At 36.5% G+C, this 17341-nt stretch overlaps 1 protein-coding gene across 2 annotated transcripts in view; it reads left to right on the plus strand.

The window, feature by feature from the left end:
* TTK (TTK protein kinase) overlaps positions 1–17341 on the plus strand; it is a 69454-nt gene that overhangs the window by 48405 nt on the left and 3708 nt on the right. For both annotated transcript variants that reach the window (XM_060283545.1, XM_060283546.1), the window contains 9 exons: positions 1167–1303; positions 2664–2790; positions 6392–6484; positions 9912–10069; positions 10201–10352; positions 11720–11844; positions 13414–13494; positions 16525–16701; positions 17209–17293. In XM_060283545.1, the coding sequence (XP_060139528.1) occupies positions 1167–1303; positions 2664–2790; positions 6392–6484; positions 9912–10069; positions 10201–10352; positions 11720–11844; positions 13414–13494; positions 16525–16701; positions 17209–17293 (1135 nt within the window). The remainder of the gene's footprint in view (positions 1–1166; positions 1304–2663; positions 2791–6391; positions 6485–9911; positions 10070–10200; positions 10353–11719; positions 11845–13413; positions 13495–16524; positions 16702–17208; positions 17294–17341) is intronic.

The following is a 17341-nucleotide window of genomic DNA, read 5'->3' on the forward strand; positions in this document are numbered from 1 at the left end:
GTCACCTTAGCTACCCATTCCTATATTCTCAATTCTGATCTCCAAAATCTCAAATGCAAACATCCCGGTCTATGAGTACAACCATTCCACTTACCTTGCTTAATAATCTTACTATCACAGATTCTTAATACCATCCTGACCACTAATCCAGATATATATATGAGGAAGTCTTAAAGGAAGGGGAAAATTTACCCAGGAAAAGAGATACAGTGGCCATGCTAGCTATCTTCAAAAACTCAAAGGATTGAAATGCAGAAAATAGTATAGATTTATCCACTGTGGATCTCCAGAGCATAATGTGGACCCAGTGGGTTGAACTTATAATATAGAAGCTGATTTAACCTAAATATCTGTGAATACTTGCTAACAGCTAAAACTGTCCCCAAATTGAAGTAGAGGTAGTGAGCGCTCACTAATAGCGTTCAAGCAAAATGTGGTTTGCAGGAGTTGGCAAGCTTTTTCTGCAAAAGCCTAGTAAGCTTTGCAGGCCAGATGGTCACTGCTGCAACTCTTGAACTCTGTCATTATCTCATGAAAACAGCCACAGACAAGATGTAGGCAAATAGACATTGCTGTGTTCCAATAAAAGTTTATTTACAAAAACAAGCAGCAGGCCAGATTCAGCCAATCTCTACTGTAGAGGATGTTCATTATTGCTTTGGGATTTGTATGAGATAAATTCTACAAGCTCTATGTCTTTTACAAGGAAGAAAGAAGAACACTAGATAGGTATTTGCCATTTCAAATTTTGCTAAATAATTAGTATTTGGTCATTTTCCCTCCAAACATAAAAGTAGGGAATGATTTTACTGATTAAAGAAAGACTAGTTTTCTGAAGCACAGAGTACTTACTTAGATTATAAAAGTTCAATGCTAGTCATAGTAGCCCTAATGGGAGAGGATATTAGATCCTGTTTTGTTAAACAATGCTGTGTACCTTCCCTCTACTTGTAGTCCCTTTGAGGAAAATATAACAGGCTTCAAAATTTAGAGTAAAAGAGCTGTACTAAAAAGTTATTGAAAGTCTGGAACACATACGTCTACCTATTTTAGCATGCTTTTGTATTTCATATGTTAATTTTCTTTTAGAAGTTATGTTTGTGAAACTGTTGAACAGGTGACTAATTTAAAAACCGGAAATCGTGATGTTTTTTATTTTGGTCTAGCAGAAACAAACCAGTTTTGAGCAACCTGCCCTTTCGGTTTCAAAGCAGTCGCCACCGATATCAACACCTAAATGGATTGACCCAAAATCTATTTGCAAGACACCCAGCAACAGTGTCTTGGATGATTACATGAGCTGGTAATTACTTTTCTTTGCTTGGTACAATAGAAATAATATGGGCTTCGGGGCCAAACAGATCTGGAGGTGGATCCCGCTCTTTTACTTTAAACACTTTCCAAATTCATATTATTTTTCTCAGCATCAGTTTTTTTATCTGTAAAAGGGGAGAGGAAGGTGGCTACGATATATTTTTAAGGATTGTAATGAAAGTCTCTGTCATATTGTAATCTGTACCTACTATATATACTCTATACTTTTTATACTTACCTATAGGCAGTACCTTTAAATACTCTAAGTATGCAAAACTTCTTGATAATCATGCATTGCCACACGGATAACTCTCTGTAATTGAGAGAGAGATTTTAAAGGTTAGCATTCTTAGAGCGGGTAAAGTGTGGATACATTACACGGCAAAGGAGCTGTTAACTGGAGCGTGCTGGTCTCTGCTGGTGGTGCAGCTCATATAGTTCTGGTGGTGTTCAAGACCAGAGCGGCGGGCAGTGAGGGATGAGTGAAGAAGTTGGTCGGTGTTGATTGACAGGAAACACAAGGGATATTGAAAAGCAAATCAATGGCATTTCTAAGAAAAGAAAGAAAGGGATGTGGCATATCCTATAACTAGGGGCTATATTTTTAATGTCTTAGAGGATAACGGAAATCCATGATGCCTTTTGCTTTTCATTTTCATAATGTAATCTTTGATCTTAATTAGAACTGACCTTGGGGTTTTATAACCTAGTCTCTTTCCTACTTAATACAATTTTGCTATATATTACCTAATTTTATTATACTTAGAATATTTTAAAGAATGACAGCTAACTAAACAAGGTATATAGTTATTTCTTGCGAAACTATTTACTGTCAACAAATACTTGTAGAATTCCTTTGTGCCAAGCACCATTCTTGGTGTTGAGAATACAACAGTGGACAAGACAAGCAAAGCACGAACGGGAGCTGAGCTGCTTTATGCTCAAAGGCCAAACTCCTCTGATGTAATTGGCTTTCACATACTTCCAGGAGGCTGTGTAGAACGTTATCGTTAAGAAGCACTCATAAAATCTGTGATCAGCCATAGGCTGAGACTTGCCTTGGCTAAATTTTATAAAATAACCCCAACTCTATATTTTAAATGACATCTTATTTATTTTAATAAGGATTTCTTGTCTGGGGACAAAAAATTACTTTCAGAAAGAACTCCCCCAAAATGAAATTTCTGGTGATGGTGTCTCAAGGATAAATAATTCAGATGTACTAGGAAAACTCATTTGGATTCTGTTTGATGTAACACATGTAAATGTATATCCACCATACAAAATCTGAGTCAGAATCTTGTTTTCAAAGCTTTAATGTTTTAAATTTTGAAAAATACCTTTCCCAGTTTCAGGACTCCAGTTGTAAAGAACGACTTTCTACCTGCTTGTCAGTTGTCAACACCATATAGCCACCTTCCCTATTTCCAGCAGCAACAGCAGCAAGTGCCCGTTACTCCACTTCAAAATTTGCAGGTTTGATAAGCTTTATTTATAATGGTACATGTTAAGGTATGATCAGTTTCAAAGGTTTTATTTTTGCAGGATCTAGTTTTTAAGAATGGTGTTAAAGACTTGTCCATTCTTAGTCCCATTAGGCAAAACTCTTTTCTGCTATTCTCATAAAGGTGCCTTATGACTTTGAGAGGTTAGTTATTGAAGAAGCTAATGAAGCTTTTTTCACTAACTAGCCCGAAGTATCTAGTTTGAGTAGCTAGATAAAATTTCTTCTGTAATCTAGGCTATTTTTTTATTCTGTTTAACAATGTAAACCAGCTGTTAGTGAGCAGCTTCATTTCACTGGCTGTTTAATATACAAGTAAATTTTTAAGAATATCAGAATAGCAATATGAGATACTACTAGAATATATTATAAAGTAGTTATTATAAAGTATTGATAAGGTAAAAAATTTTTTGCTGGTAAGGTATTGCCATCTGGGAAAAAAATTATTTAGAGACTCCCTCGACATCAATACTAAAATTTGTTTCTAATAACTATCTGAAAAGCAGCTTACTATTGATAGAAAGAATAGGCTTTGAAGGGAGACTGCCTGTCCTTGACTCTCGGCCTCACTACTTACCAGCTATGTGACCTTTTACAAGTTAAATAAACTCTTGTGCTCATTTCATCATCTTTAAAATGGGGGTGATGAACCTATCTACCCCATAGGATGATTGTGAAGATTGAATTAGTTAATATATACATAGTTCTTACAACAGAGCCTGCTGCTTAGTAAATAATAAAATTTAGCAGCAATTGTTTAAATAAAACAGCAAAAAAACCCCCAAATAAACTACAAGTGATTAACTAAACAAATCAAGAGATTAAAAAACTAGACGACAGAAAGTAGAACAATGGGTACCAGGGGCTAGAGGGAGAGAGGAATGGGGAGTTACTGTTTGAGGGGTGCAGGGTTTTTTCAGTATGAGATGATGAGAAGTCCTGGAGGTAGATGGTGGTAATGGTTGCACAACAGTGTGAATGTACTCAACCCCACTGAAGAGTATATTTAAAAATGGTTAAGATGTTACATTTTGTGTTATGTAAATTTTACCATAATTTTAAAAATAATGGCATAAAAAATTTAGCCAACAGTAGAGTATACTAACTGTGGAAAGAGGTAATAGTGCTTTGAGGATTGACTCAGCAGTATAATAACTATAAAGGAGACAGAGCAGGTTGACCAGGTTTGCCCACACGTTCATTCAAAAAGCATTCATTGAGCTACTAGTCATGTAGTAGTAACTCAGCCTGTTTGAGCTGAACTCTGATTGACTCAGCAGTATAATAACTATAAAGGAGACAGAGCAGGATGACCAGGTTTGCCCACATGTTCATTCAAAAAGCATTCATTGAGCTACTAGTCATGTAGTAGTAACTCAGCCTGTTTGAGCTGAACTCTGATTGACTCAGCAGTATAATAACTATAAAGGAGACAGAGCAGGATGACCAGGTTTGCCCACACGTTCATTCAAAAAGCATTCATTGAGCTACTAGTTATGTAGTAGTAGTTCAGCCTGTTTGAGCTGAACTCTGAAAGCCAAGCAGACATGACCGAGTGAAGGGTCGAGGAGCCTTCTAGAAGAGGCCAGTGTCGGGAGGAAACTAAAGGAGGCCAGAGTGTGGCTAGAGCTCCCCAAGGGGCAGGGGTGACCCTGAGGGTTCTGCTGGGCCCTTTAAGTTTTGCCCCAAGAGGGATAGATAGGAAGCTGTGGCACAGGTTGGAGAAGGGAAGTGAAGTGACCTTAGACTAAGCGCCTTGCGGGATGTCCGGTGTAGGAGACTGAATGTCAGTCACATCGGCATCGAATCCGAAATAGGTCAGAATTACTTTATCTAATAACTTTCAGCAGCTAGGGGGAAAGACTATTGAAGGGCTTCCTTTCCTCTCAGAAATTTTCAGTTTAAGTAGGAGAGGAAGCTCCAAAAGCAAGAGAGGGGAGGGAGCAGTGAAGACTTGTGATGAAGTTACAACTCAATGACAAATAATGGGTACATGTTTCAAAGCCTAACACTTTCTTACAGAAAACATACTTCATGACTCAACAGTGTTGTTCAGCCCTAGATTAAAGAAATTAGAAACCGTATCTTTTATTTTTTTAACACCTTTATTGGAATATAATTGCTTTACAATGTTGTATTAGTTTCTGCTGTATAACACAGTGAATCAGCTATATGTATACATACATCCCCATATCCCCTCCCTATTGTGTCTCCCTCCCACCCTCCCTATCCCACCCCTCTAGGTGGTCACAAAGCACCAAGCTGATCTCCCTGTGCTCTGCGGCTGCTTCCCACTAGCTATCTATTTTACGTTCGGTAGTGTATATATGTCCATGCCACTCTCTCACTTCGTCCCAGCTTACCCTTCCCCCTCCCCGTGTCCTCAGGTCCATTCTCTATGTCTGCGTCTTTATTCCTGTCCTAAAATCGTTCATCAGAACCTTTTTTTTTTTTTTTTAGATTCCATATATATCTGTTAGCATACGGTATTTGTTTTTCTCTTTCTGACTTTCTTCACTCTGTATGACAGACTCTAGGACCATCCACCTCACTACAAATAACTCAATTTCATTTCTTTTTATGGCTGAGTAATATTCCATTGTATATATGTGCTACATTTTCTTTATCCATTCATCTGTTGATGGGCACTTAGGTTGCTTCCATGTCCTGGCTATTGTGAATAGTGCTGCAGTGAACATTGGGGTACATACATTACTGTTTTTGAATTATGAGAAGGCTTATCTTTTATGTTATGTAGAAGGAGAGCACGTGAGAAAGATTCTACCATTTGGGCTGTAAAGCAGGACTTAGTTGAATTGAGGTTTATTCAGACCTTGTTTCAACTTGGTTAATCAGCTAATCAGGCACTCTCTGTGTCTCCAGCTTCCTTGTCAGCTCAGAGTAAGTCCTCACACACTCCATCTGTTCAGAGCGTTTATAGGTCCACAGATGGTCTAGCATCAGGGAAGAGAGGGGAGGCGTGTTGTATATAGTACATCGGTTGAGAGTTTGCTGAGGAAGATGCTCAAGTTCAAAATAAGCAGCTTGTTGAATATCACCCAGCATAAAGGGGGCATCACTAAAATCTGCATTTGTCTGATTGACTCTGGAACTCTTAGCACCTTAGCATGCTGCTTCCTTTATAATGTAATGCTCCAGGAGAAAAAAATATATAGTTAAAGTTGTGTGTTTATATATGTACGTATGTAAGTAAAAAGGTTTGTGTAAGAAAAAAGAACAGGTAAGAAAGATGAAAAGCGATAGCTTGTGAGTTTGTGTGTTGGACATTAAGAGGGTTTTTTCCCCCTTAAATTTTCTATTTATGTATTATGTTAAGAAGTAAAGGCAAGTTGGAAGCGGAGACTTTGGAACTTTGCCTATATATTAATTTAATAAGTTTATTTTTTTGACTAAAGTATGTAAATTGCTTCTTTAAAATATTGAAATATTGTGACATCTAATTAAGAGTTCAGATAATTTCAGAATTGGAAGCATTTCACCGTACTAAATGCAAGCTAGTTTCTCAGGCATGTTCTCTGAACATTTGAATCCTTATCTATTTTAATGATTTAGATTTCAGCATCCTCTTCAGCAAATGAATGCATTTCAGTTAACGGAAAAATGTATTCCATACTGAAGCAGCTAGGAAGTGGAGGTTCAAGTAAGGTAGGTATCCTGAATATTTAAGGAATGGATAAAAATATTTTAAACTTTCCTCTCTTTGTCTTTTTACCTTTTGAGGCCTTTTTTCTTAACTTCTAGGGGCCTGTATTTCCCTTGAGCCAAAAACTCCTTCTCATCCCCTTCTCCCATCCCTTCCCCCCATCCCCTCCCCTCAACAAATGGCATATTTCTTTAGACCCACCTCTTAATTTCAGTTCCCTGTTCTTCCCTCCAATGTCCTATGATTCCATATTTCTTCTCTAAATAACATTAACATTGACTTGGGGGTGGCAAATGACAGCTTCGTATTATCACCAGAGTCTTTCTAAAAGTGAGTCAGACTGTGATGTGAATAACTGCTATGCCTAGGATGATTCAGCAAGGTATTTGATTAATGGGTTTTGTTTTGTTCTGAGTTTTTCTTTTCAGAAACAGAATTTAGCAACACATGAATTTCTAGATTTGGAATAGATCATTTCCTAAATTTATCTGGGTTCTAAATGTATATGGTTCTAATTCTCTGGCTGGAAGGGATCTCAAAAGAGTTGTCTAAACCTCCCATCTTCAATTCTTCTCATTTTGTTCACTTAAATCCACTTAAATCAGATTTTTACTTTTACCTTCATTATTCACCAAACAATTGTTATCAAAATCACTAATGACCTCCATGTTTTTGCCAAAACTAATTGTTAGCCTTGATTGTGGGTTACCTAGCAATTGGCACAGTTGATTTTTCTTTCCTCACTGAAGCTTTTTTTCCCACTCCGCCTCTTTCAGTGTTCCTCCTGGCCAGCGACCGTTCCTTCTCTGTCCTCCTCATATCCCTGATCTGAATGGTACAGAGCCCCTGAGCTCAGTTCTTGGCTTTTCTTCTCTTTTCTTCTCTCTCTAAACTCGCTCACTCCCTTGGCGTTCTCATCCAGTCTCGTGGTTTCATGTACCATGTACATGCTGACAATTCCCAAATCTGTATTTCCAGCTCAGACTTCTTCTTTGAATTCCGGGCTTACGTATCCAATTTGACTGCTCAGCGTCTCTTCTTGGGTGTCTATAGATACTTAAAACTTAATATGTCCCAAGCCTAACTGCTGCTTCATAGTCTTTCCCATTTCAGTAAATGGCAGCTTCATTCTTCCAGTTGCTGGGCCAAGCAGCCTGGGGTCGTCACTGACTGCACTTTCTCTCGACATTCACCCAGCCAATCATCAGTCTTACTGGTTCTACCTCAAAGTCTGTCCACAATCTGACTGTTCCTCACCACCTCCACTATTATCCCTTCGGCCAAAGTAGCTTCATCTTTTCACCTGAACTGTTACAGTCGCCCTCTAACTAGTCTCGCTGACTCAGTCCTTGCTCTCCTGGCCTATTTTAGCATAAGAGTCGATTTTCCTCGATACCCTCACATCTTTGCTCTAGTGTCTTCTCAATCAGTGCTTCCTTGACCATGCTCTACAACCCCAACTCCTACCTTCCAGTTGCCAGCAAGCTCCGTTCCCCTCTCCTGCTTTATTTTTCTCTGTAGCTCATCTGCTAATATGCTCTGTAATTGACTTATTTGGTTTTGTTGTTTGTGTCCCCTTGCACTTGAATGTGAGTTCCATCAGCATAGGGGTGTTTGTCTGATTTGCTCACCAATGTTTGCTCCGTTATCTAGAACAGTGGCTGGAAAAATAGCAAACACTGAAGTGTTTGTTGAATGAAAAGCCCTCCTCAGCTCTTTTGCTACTCTTAAGTTGTTAAGGATGATACATGAAACACAGCCTGTTTGGTTCATTTTAAGTTTTATTATAATTTTTTAAGCCAGCTGACAATAACTAGACTTGCTTAAGATGTCTTGTTAACTTACTATAAATAAGGTGTATACATTACCATGTTTAGCAGTTGTTCAATAATATTAATTTCTGTGTACATTTCCTTTGTTCTCTTCCTTGCCTTACATTTTAGGCATGGGAATAAAAGGATGATGGAATTGATTTTTACCAACATATTTATTTATTTAGTAGCATGTTTTCAGAAGATGTACAATAATCTTAACAGTGTTTTAAACATTTTTTCCTTGGAGGATAATGAAAATGTAAGCTTACTTAAGTCAAGGGCCAAGTGATAAAGCTATGACTGACCCATATTTTCTTAGTGCGATTGAATTATTATTTAATTATTATGACGGCGTTGACAAAATCATCACGCCTCAGGGAAAAGAGGGTAACATGCTTTATGAAACTAACATCGTTTATGCTGTCTATGCTAGAGTTTAGACAGTGACCAACTTATACCCTATTAAGAGCATTTAGAAAATTCATGGGGCTAGTGGGAATGTTCAAAACACTAACCTTTCTAGTTCTTTCATTAACTTTCCATGAAACTGACAGATTCTAACTCTGACACTATAAGGCTGTTTACCTCACACAAAATGGCTTTCTGCTGTTTTAAAATTTTCTTCCTTGCTACTTTCTGCTGCTTCTTGCCCTATCACTGTTTTATGCCCCTCCTCCTCTAATTTGCTTTCTGTGCAAGTAAAACTAGTAATACTTTGTTAGAGTTTTGTATTTAAAATGCAGGTAACTCAGCTGTACCTGACAGACTCTGCTTAACAGTGCACTTGAAATGCATGAACCTCATCTACACTTTGGCTCTTTTCTCACTTCTTGCCAGCATCTGCTGGATAGTCATGGTTAATGGCTTTTAAATAAATGATGTTTTACTTCAGTGGGTGCAAGGAGATAAATGAATGTAATTTTTCTTGCTTACACTAGCATTTTGTACCTGAATTCTTGCATTTTAGAAGCCCCATCCCTGTTGCACGTTTGCTGAAAGTTAGACACATTAGCAGTGTTTTCGAAATGTACTATCTGCCTTATCAATATTGCTTAGAAGTTGACTGTCATTATAGCCAGAGCAATTTGACCTGGACCTCAATATGCTGACAGGAACATCTTGTTCCTGTCAACTTGATTTTGAAAATTGGACCTGATCTACTTTTTACAGCCGAGTATACTGATAGCTTACAATTAGTACCTATTTTAAAATATTCTCGACCACATGAATGAAATTGTCAACTCCAGGCACAGTGGAATAAACACCATCTGTGCCATGAATTATCTTTATTACAGCCCTTAGTCTTCCTTAGCATTTTTTAATGTCTTTTTCTGGTTACAACATCTAACAGAGTGTTATGAATGTATATGAAATTTAAATTACCTTTCTTATACGTAGATAGGGCAACTACCTATGCCCATTGTCATAGGTAGTTGAGAATGTACTGTTACTCTCCTAACATGCTTTTTTTCCTTCTATACTCAAAATAAACCCAGACATTTTAAATTATTCACATCAATAATCCTTAATCTAAGATTTTATCTATTAATGTAGAAATATTGTGGCAGTATGTAAATAGTGTATTCTAACCTTTTTCATTTGTTCTACTCTATAGGTATTTCAGGTGTTGAATGGAAAGAAACAGATACATGCTATAAAGTATGTGAACTTAGAAGAAGCAGATAGCCAAACAATTGATAGTTACCGGAATGAAATTGCTTATCTGAATAAACTACAACAACACAGTGATAAAATCATCCGACTTTATGATTAGTAAGAATTTTTTTTTTAACTTAAAAAGGAGACTTTTTTTTCTCTAATTCTTAAGATAAATACTTTGTAAATCTTAGTAGTATAACCTAACCATTTATTGTTTTGTTGTTTTTGTTTGTTTTTAATGGCAGTGAAATCACAGATCAGTACATCTACATGGTAATGGAATGTGGAAATATTGATCTTAATACTTGGCTTAAAAAGAAAAAATCCATCAATCCATGGGAACGCAAGAGTTACTGGAAAAATATGTTGGAGGCAGTTCACACGATTCATCAACATGGTATTTTAAAATCTCTTCGTATGTAAAATTAAAGTATTCATTAGTAGTGCTATCTTAGAGAAATACACCTATAATTTTAAGGTATTGGTTATTGGCACCTTTAGGCTAGATAAACTAAATATCTGGAAGTTTAATAAAGATGAAGGGACAAAACCATTTCTTTAAAATGCTCTTAACAGGGACTTCCCTTGGGGCGCAGTGGTTGAGAATCGCCTGCCAATGCAGGGGACATGGGTTCCATCCCTGGTCCGGGAAGATCCCACATGCTACGGAACAACTGAGCCCGTGTGCCACAACTACTGAGTCCACACGCCGCAACTACTAAAACCCGTGCGCTCTAGGGCCCGTGCTCCGCAACAAGAGAAGCCACCGCAATGAGAAGCCCGCGCACCTCAACAAAGAGTAGCCCCCTCTCGCGGCAACTAGAGAAAGCCCGCGCGTAGCAACGAAGACCCAACACAGCCAAAAATAAATTAATTAATTAAAAAAAAATGCTGTTAACGAGAGGATATAGCGCGTGAACTCAAATCCCCACATCCATAGAGCATGCATAATACGAAATGTATCTTTGTCAGTATTAACATAGTCCATAATCCTGGGTCTCCAAATACTTGGATTATAGCAGATATGAGACTGGGGTTCAGGTATCCTAAAAATCTGAGATTTTTTTTCACTTATTCTCCTAGTTGTTTTGTATTGTGTACCTTGTATGGGAGTTGGTTTTACTTTTTTTTTTTTAATTGTTAGCCCTACATTCTGGGTTGGCTTTCACCTTACTTGGCCTTGGTTCTTTTTATGGCTTCTTTGCCTTTACCTTTTCCTTATTTTAAATAACTGATAATGTAGGTAATTGTAAATCGTCTCCTTGTGTCTCCCGTCCCATAAGTTAAAAGATAATTCACCAGTGATGAAGATCAGGCTGTAGGGAAGGATATGTCAGGAGCATTAGGGTCCTACCACCTGGCAGTGTAATTTACAGTGCTCTCTCGTGGGCAGTGAATCACAGTGGTTGTTAAGAGCATAAACTCTGAAGCCAGACTGCCTGGGTTCAACTCATGGCACTGTTACTTAGGCTGTGTGACCTTGAACAGATTGCTTAAACTCTGCCTTAGTTTCCTCAGCTAAAAGTGGGGATAATAATAGTACTTAACCTCAGCATTGGTATGAGGGTTCAATGATTCAATACAAGCGACAAACTTCAAATAGTGCCTGGCACGTAGCAAGTGCTGTATGTTTGTAGTGTACATTAAAAGTGAATATTTAATTTGATTGACTAATTAAAGGAATCAACTCAGCAGATTGTGAAATTTTTTTGTACTTAGGATGTTTATCATGGTCTAATATTATAATGGATTTTTATTTTGAAGGTATTGTTCACAGTGATCTGAAACCTGCTAACTTTCTGATAGTTGATGGAATGCTAAAGCTAATTGATTTTGGAATTGCAAACCAAATGCAACCAGATACGACAAGTATTGTTAAAGACTCTCAGGTAATGAATGGCTGCTTACCACACAGTAGAGTTCAATTCCTTTTCACCTTTGAAGTATTATTTTGCTAATGAGGATTTTATTTTTCCCTACTTCATTTTTCAAAGGATTTGAAGCCTTTTTACAAGAACAGATATTATAACTATAAAAAACAAATTAATCACATGATTAAGACAATTTTAGTATAGAAAGTCAAGATCCGGTAGAAATATATCCAGCAATTTTGAATGATTTTCCTATAGCTGAGGTAGAGAAGCAGTAATATCTGCCTTGGAAATCATCTTGGTCATTATCTAAAATTCACCTGAAACTTTGTCTCAGTTTCCTGGTAGCACCAAAGAGAGAATTGCAGTTTCATGTTTTTCATTGTCCATAAGGTAAAATTATTTCATTCTTCCAGAGAAGTAAAGCTTTCCCTATCACTTACATTTGAAAAAAAATTCTTAATTGGGCCTTCCTATTGGAAACACCATAATAAATATACTCAGCTGCATTTTTATAATAGGATATGCAATAGCAATCTTAATAAATGTGTCCCCCTAAAAACTGAGGTGATGACAACCAAAGAATGACTAAAAATAATCCTGCTTGGAGCCAAGACAGTGTGTTTCATGTATACAGATTGCTGACGTGGATCTTCCTTAATCCTAGCAGTAAAACTGGATTCTTTCAGGAGTAGATGGGCAGCATGCCCTTCAAACAATTCTATTTGACAATCACTTCTTTCTAGATCAAAAATATGGCTGAACATTTAGTTGTAAATCAGCTTGACGATATCGTCTATGGTAAGGCTCTAAAGTATAGGTATTCTGTGTTTGAAAGCAGAATCATTTTAGAATAAAATGAATGCAGTGTAAGGTTGGCATACTCCTGCTGTGGAAAATCTTGCATAATGCAGACACCCATCTCATCTCTATTTGGACGTGGGCCCAGGGAGACAAAGCTAGATTTTTGGTTGTTGTTTGGTTTATTTAAAAATGTGTTCTGGGGCTTCCCTGGTGGCGCAGTGGTTGAGAGTCCGGCTGCCGATGCAGGGGACGCGGGTTCGTGCCCCGGTCCGGGAAGATCCCACATGCCGCGGAGCGGCTGGGCCCGTGAGCCATGGCCGCCGAGCCTGCGCGTCCGGAGCCTGTGCTCCGCAACAGGAGAGGCCACAACAGTGAGAGGCCCGCTTACGGCAAAAAAAAATAAATAAATAAAAATAAAAAAAATAAAAAAGTGTTCTGGGTCTATTCCAGCACAGAAATGAGCGATTGATCAATTCCTTCAAAGTTTATGGCCATTAATATAATTTTATCCTGGAAAGATTTATGGTTGCTGCCCACCATAAGAAATAGCTCAGCATTCTGTAAGGAGTCAATTATTTTTATTATGAATCTAATTTATTTTGCTGGAATTGTGAAGAAGTTTATGTCTTAATATTTTTCTCAGTTATTAGAGTTTCTCAAATATATTAACTGAAACCTGTAACTCTCCAAGTTGCCAAAAATCTGGCATTCGTGTTTTAAAAAATCTAAAGCAGAATGAAGTATTTTCATTGATTTCTGTGTTTTCTGTGATTTGGCAAGTAGGTTGGTACAGTTAATTATATGCCACCAGAAGCAATCAAAGATATGTCTTCCTCAAGAGAAAATGGGAAATCCAAATCGAAGGTACCGTAAGGTTATTTACATACCATTTCTCTGGCACAAATAGGGAATGGGCTAGTCTCTGAATGAACTTAACAGATAACTGAAAAGTTATTTCTTTAAGTTCTAAAACTTTTTAAGCCATTACAGAGACCTTGCTTTATTAAGCAAACTGTCATGGGATTCAGTTTCACTTTTCTTTATTGATTTGAGATTGTTCTTTTAATATTGTGCTTTTAATATGGTGATGCCTCACAATGTACTCCTGTAAGAAATGCACACAGGATGTGTTTTGAGTTTTAAAAATAAAGAAAAAAAATAAGACTAAATTAGCTCTGATACGGGCACCTTAAATTAGATAACAGTGAACTGATAACCTTTGTTTCCTTTCTGATTCTTAAATTTTATTTACCGTTTCTTCATTTGTTAATTTTCTGTTTCCAAGAACAACTCTAGTAGGTAATATTCCCAGGTGCCTTCCCACTTTTCTTATTTCACCACCTCTGTGAGCTTTTGTGTTAGCCTCGTTGGTGCCCCTTGCTGGGTCCATTCTGCCTGCCATGGTGCCTCTGGCTCCCAAGCTAATCCTTCTTTCTCTATACCAGTGTCTTCAAATGGATGCAGGCACACACCACTGTGCAGTACCTGCGTTCAAGTCATAGATCTGCCTCTTTATCAACTGTCTTTGTGACTGAACTTGCCTAGTTTCTTCATCTGCAAGTTAGGCTTGCACACAGTACCTATTTTAAAAGTAATTGAGGATTAAATGAGAAAGAATACAGAGCACTTAGTACATTGTCCAGCTTGAAACAATTGCTTAATAAATGTGCTTTCATTTACTAAATTATATTTTCCTTCCTAGGAAATTGTGGCTTCTAAATATCTTTTCAAATAGCTGGCATAAAATTATGCCAAATAGTCTCTCTTATAAAAATTCTTTTTATACCTCTTTAGCTTCTCCTTTTCTTTTAATACTTAGATTTGTCTTTCTCTTTTTCTTGATTAGACTTGCCAGGGTTTTGTTAATTTTAAAGATCCAGGTCTTCATTTCATTTATTAATTCTATTTTCATTTGTCTTCCAATTAGTTTCTGCTTTTATCTTTGTTATTTATATTCCCTTTAGGTTTCTCCCCCCAGCTTCTGCATTTAAATAATTGCTAATTTAATTTTAGTATTCTTCCTTATAATTAAAACATTAAAACTGAATTTTACTTTGAGTTTTACTTTAGCTGCTACTTCTAGGTTTTATGGTAGTGTTTCTTATTTTCATTAATTTCCAAAATTTCTAATTTCAGTTTTAAAATTGTTTCATTCTTTGTTACTTTAAAATAAAATTTACTTTGAACTGCATGTAGTGTTCAGATTCTTTTCAGTTATCAACTCAGTACTTAAATAGGTCGTATTGGTCAATCTCAACTAGTGATTCTGAATAGAAGATAAATTTTTATCCCAACATGGGAGGTAATCCTTGTTATGGAAGAGCTCAAAGCCCCTCCCAGTCTCCCTCTGTTCTTGAATTGCTTTCCGGTGAATAGGCTTGACCATCTGGGGCTCCTGTTCTGAGGTCTGTTGGGCCCATTCATTACTCCTCTCTCCTCTCTGCTTCAAATGCCTCTACCACGCACGACCTGTGGCTGTGGGTAGTTTGTCTCCATTCACGTTCCGCTTTTATTGTAAATATTTTCCGTATGTTTATGGTTTTGCTACCAGGCTGCTCTGTCTGTCTTATCTGGGGCTTTGGAGAGTTTGAAAACCACACGGCCACAGCCATTTTTCCAGTTTTAATTCATGATTTAGTATTTAGAAATGGACTTATATTTCCAAGTGGTTAAATTGGAGGAAGAGCAGGTTATTTTTTTATTAATTTTCAGTTTTCTTTGTGTTCAGATAACGGGATCTATTCTATCATGTTCTGAAAGGCATGTTTAAATCTGCCCTCCTTCAAAGAATTTAATACAATTTTTGCTTTATATAGTTCTATTAAATGTGGTTTCAGTGCATAGAAGTTCATAACTGTCATCTCTTCTTGGTTGATTGTACCTTTTATCACTGTAAAATGGCTTTCTCTCTTCTGTTAGAAGCATTTTGCCATGTTCTCTTTTTCTAATATTAATATTGCTGTCTCTGCTTTCATTTCCTTTTTTTTTTTCTTTCTTGCATTTGGTTATAGATGTCCATTTCTTTTTTCCTTGTACCTTTCTGTGTCATTTGGTTTAGATTAATCCTTTGTGTAGAGCATGTGGTTACATTTTGTTTTAATGCATATTGAGTATCTTTTAAAAGAGGAATTTAGCCATTCTCATTTATTATGCTCACTTCTGTGTTTGGTCTTAATCATGTTCTTTTAAAAGTCAAAAGCATAATTATGTTATAATATCACATTATTTCTAATGAGATTATTTAATACAAAGAACATTTAATAATAAGTAATATTTATTGAGTACTTACTATACCAGAAACTATTCTCTATGCTTACCCATATCTCATGGTTACATCATTTAAGGCCCATGACAACGTACTTTTGTTATTTCTGTTTTAGAGATGAGGAAACAGAGACATGTAGAATTACTAGCTAGTGATAAGACCAGGATTCAAGCCCAGCCCAGCCCAGTCTGGCTCTATAGTTTGTGTTCTTAAGTTTAGGATAGCTCAACTTAAATAACCTTTTTAAAATCCATACATACTTATGAATTTATATAAAAACTTATTTTAATTCAGTAATTTTGGGGAAAACATGTAAATTTAAAATGTGCACTTAGGGTTTTTAGTTTTGTGTTTTCACAGGCTGACAAGAATGTCATATTTTGTTTCAGTTGAAATATTTTGATTATGAGTTTGTTGAAAGATTTAAACTGAAGTTCATTTCTTTTGATAAAATAACCAAGTGTAATCAAAACGAGAAGAGGATGTTTTGTCATGAACATAGTCTAATAGTTGGACATTTATTGAGATTTAGTTATGATTTTAAATATTAGGGTGTGTGTGTGTGTGTATAATATTTTAATTTTATGTTAAAATAACAGTAACTTCTTTTTTTTTTTTTTTTAACTTAGATAAGCCCCAAAAGTGATGTTTGGTCCTTAGGTTGCATTTTGTACTATATGACTTACGGGAAAACACCGTTTCAGCATATCATTAATCAGATTTCTAAATTACATGCCATAATTGACCCTAATCATGAAATTGAATTTCCTGATATTCCAGAGAAAGATCTTCAAGATGTGTTAAAGGTAACATTAATAGTATATACATATAGAAGAGCTATATTTCATGTAGTACTTAATTGTTTACTTAAAGAAATAGCTGAGGGAGTTCTCTGGCTCTCCAGTGGTTAGGACTCAGCACTTTCACTGCCATGGCCCGGATTCAATCCCTGGTCAGGGAACTAAGATCCCACAAGCCGCATGGCACACCCAGAAAAGAAAAAAGAAAGAAAAAGAAATAGTTGAAATGATTGGAATTATGTAACTGGCTTAGATATAACTGAGAGGTCTATCGAGAGGAATTGCTTACTGAGTTAGTTTTTAAAGATGTGTTAAGTTCACTTTGAAGGTTTTTAAAACTTATGAATACTTGGAGATTTTGCAAAAATGACGTGTAAAATAATTTTGTCATTTCTAAGTAGGTTCTCTAGAAAGCAACTTCTGTAATATGATGCAGTCTGGGAAAATACTGTATCAATATTGCATAAGAAAACTTGCTTCGTTTTTTTTAAAAATTTATCTTTATTTTTATAGTGTTGCTTAATAAGGGACCCTAAACAGAGGATCTCCATTCCTGAGCTCCTGGCACATCCATATGTTCAGATTCAAACTCATCCAGGTACTTCTTTAAAAATAAGTTTATTACCAGATTGCTAATATAAACAGC

The sequence above is a fragment of the Globicephala melas genome, chromosome 14 (genome assembly GCF_963455315.2).
Source record: "Globicephala melas chromosome 14, mGloMel1.2, whole genome shotgun sequence".
Lineage (NCBI taxonomy): Eukaryota > Metazoa > Chordata > Mammalia > Artiodactyla > Delphinidae > Globicephala > Globicephala melas.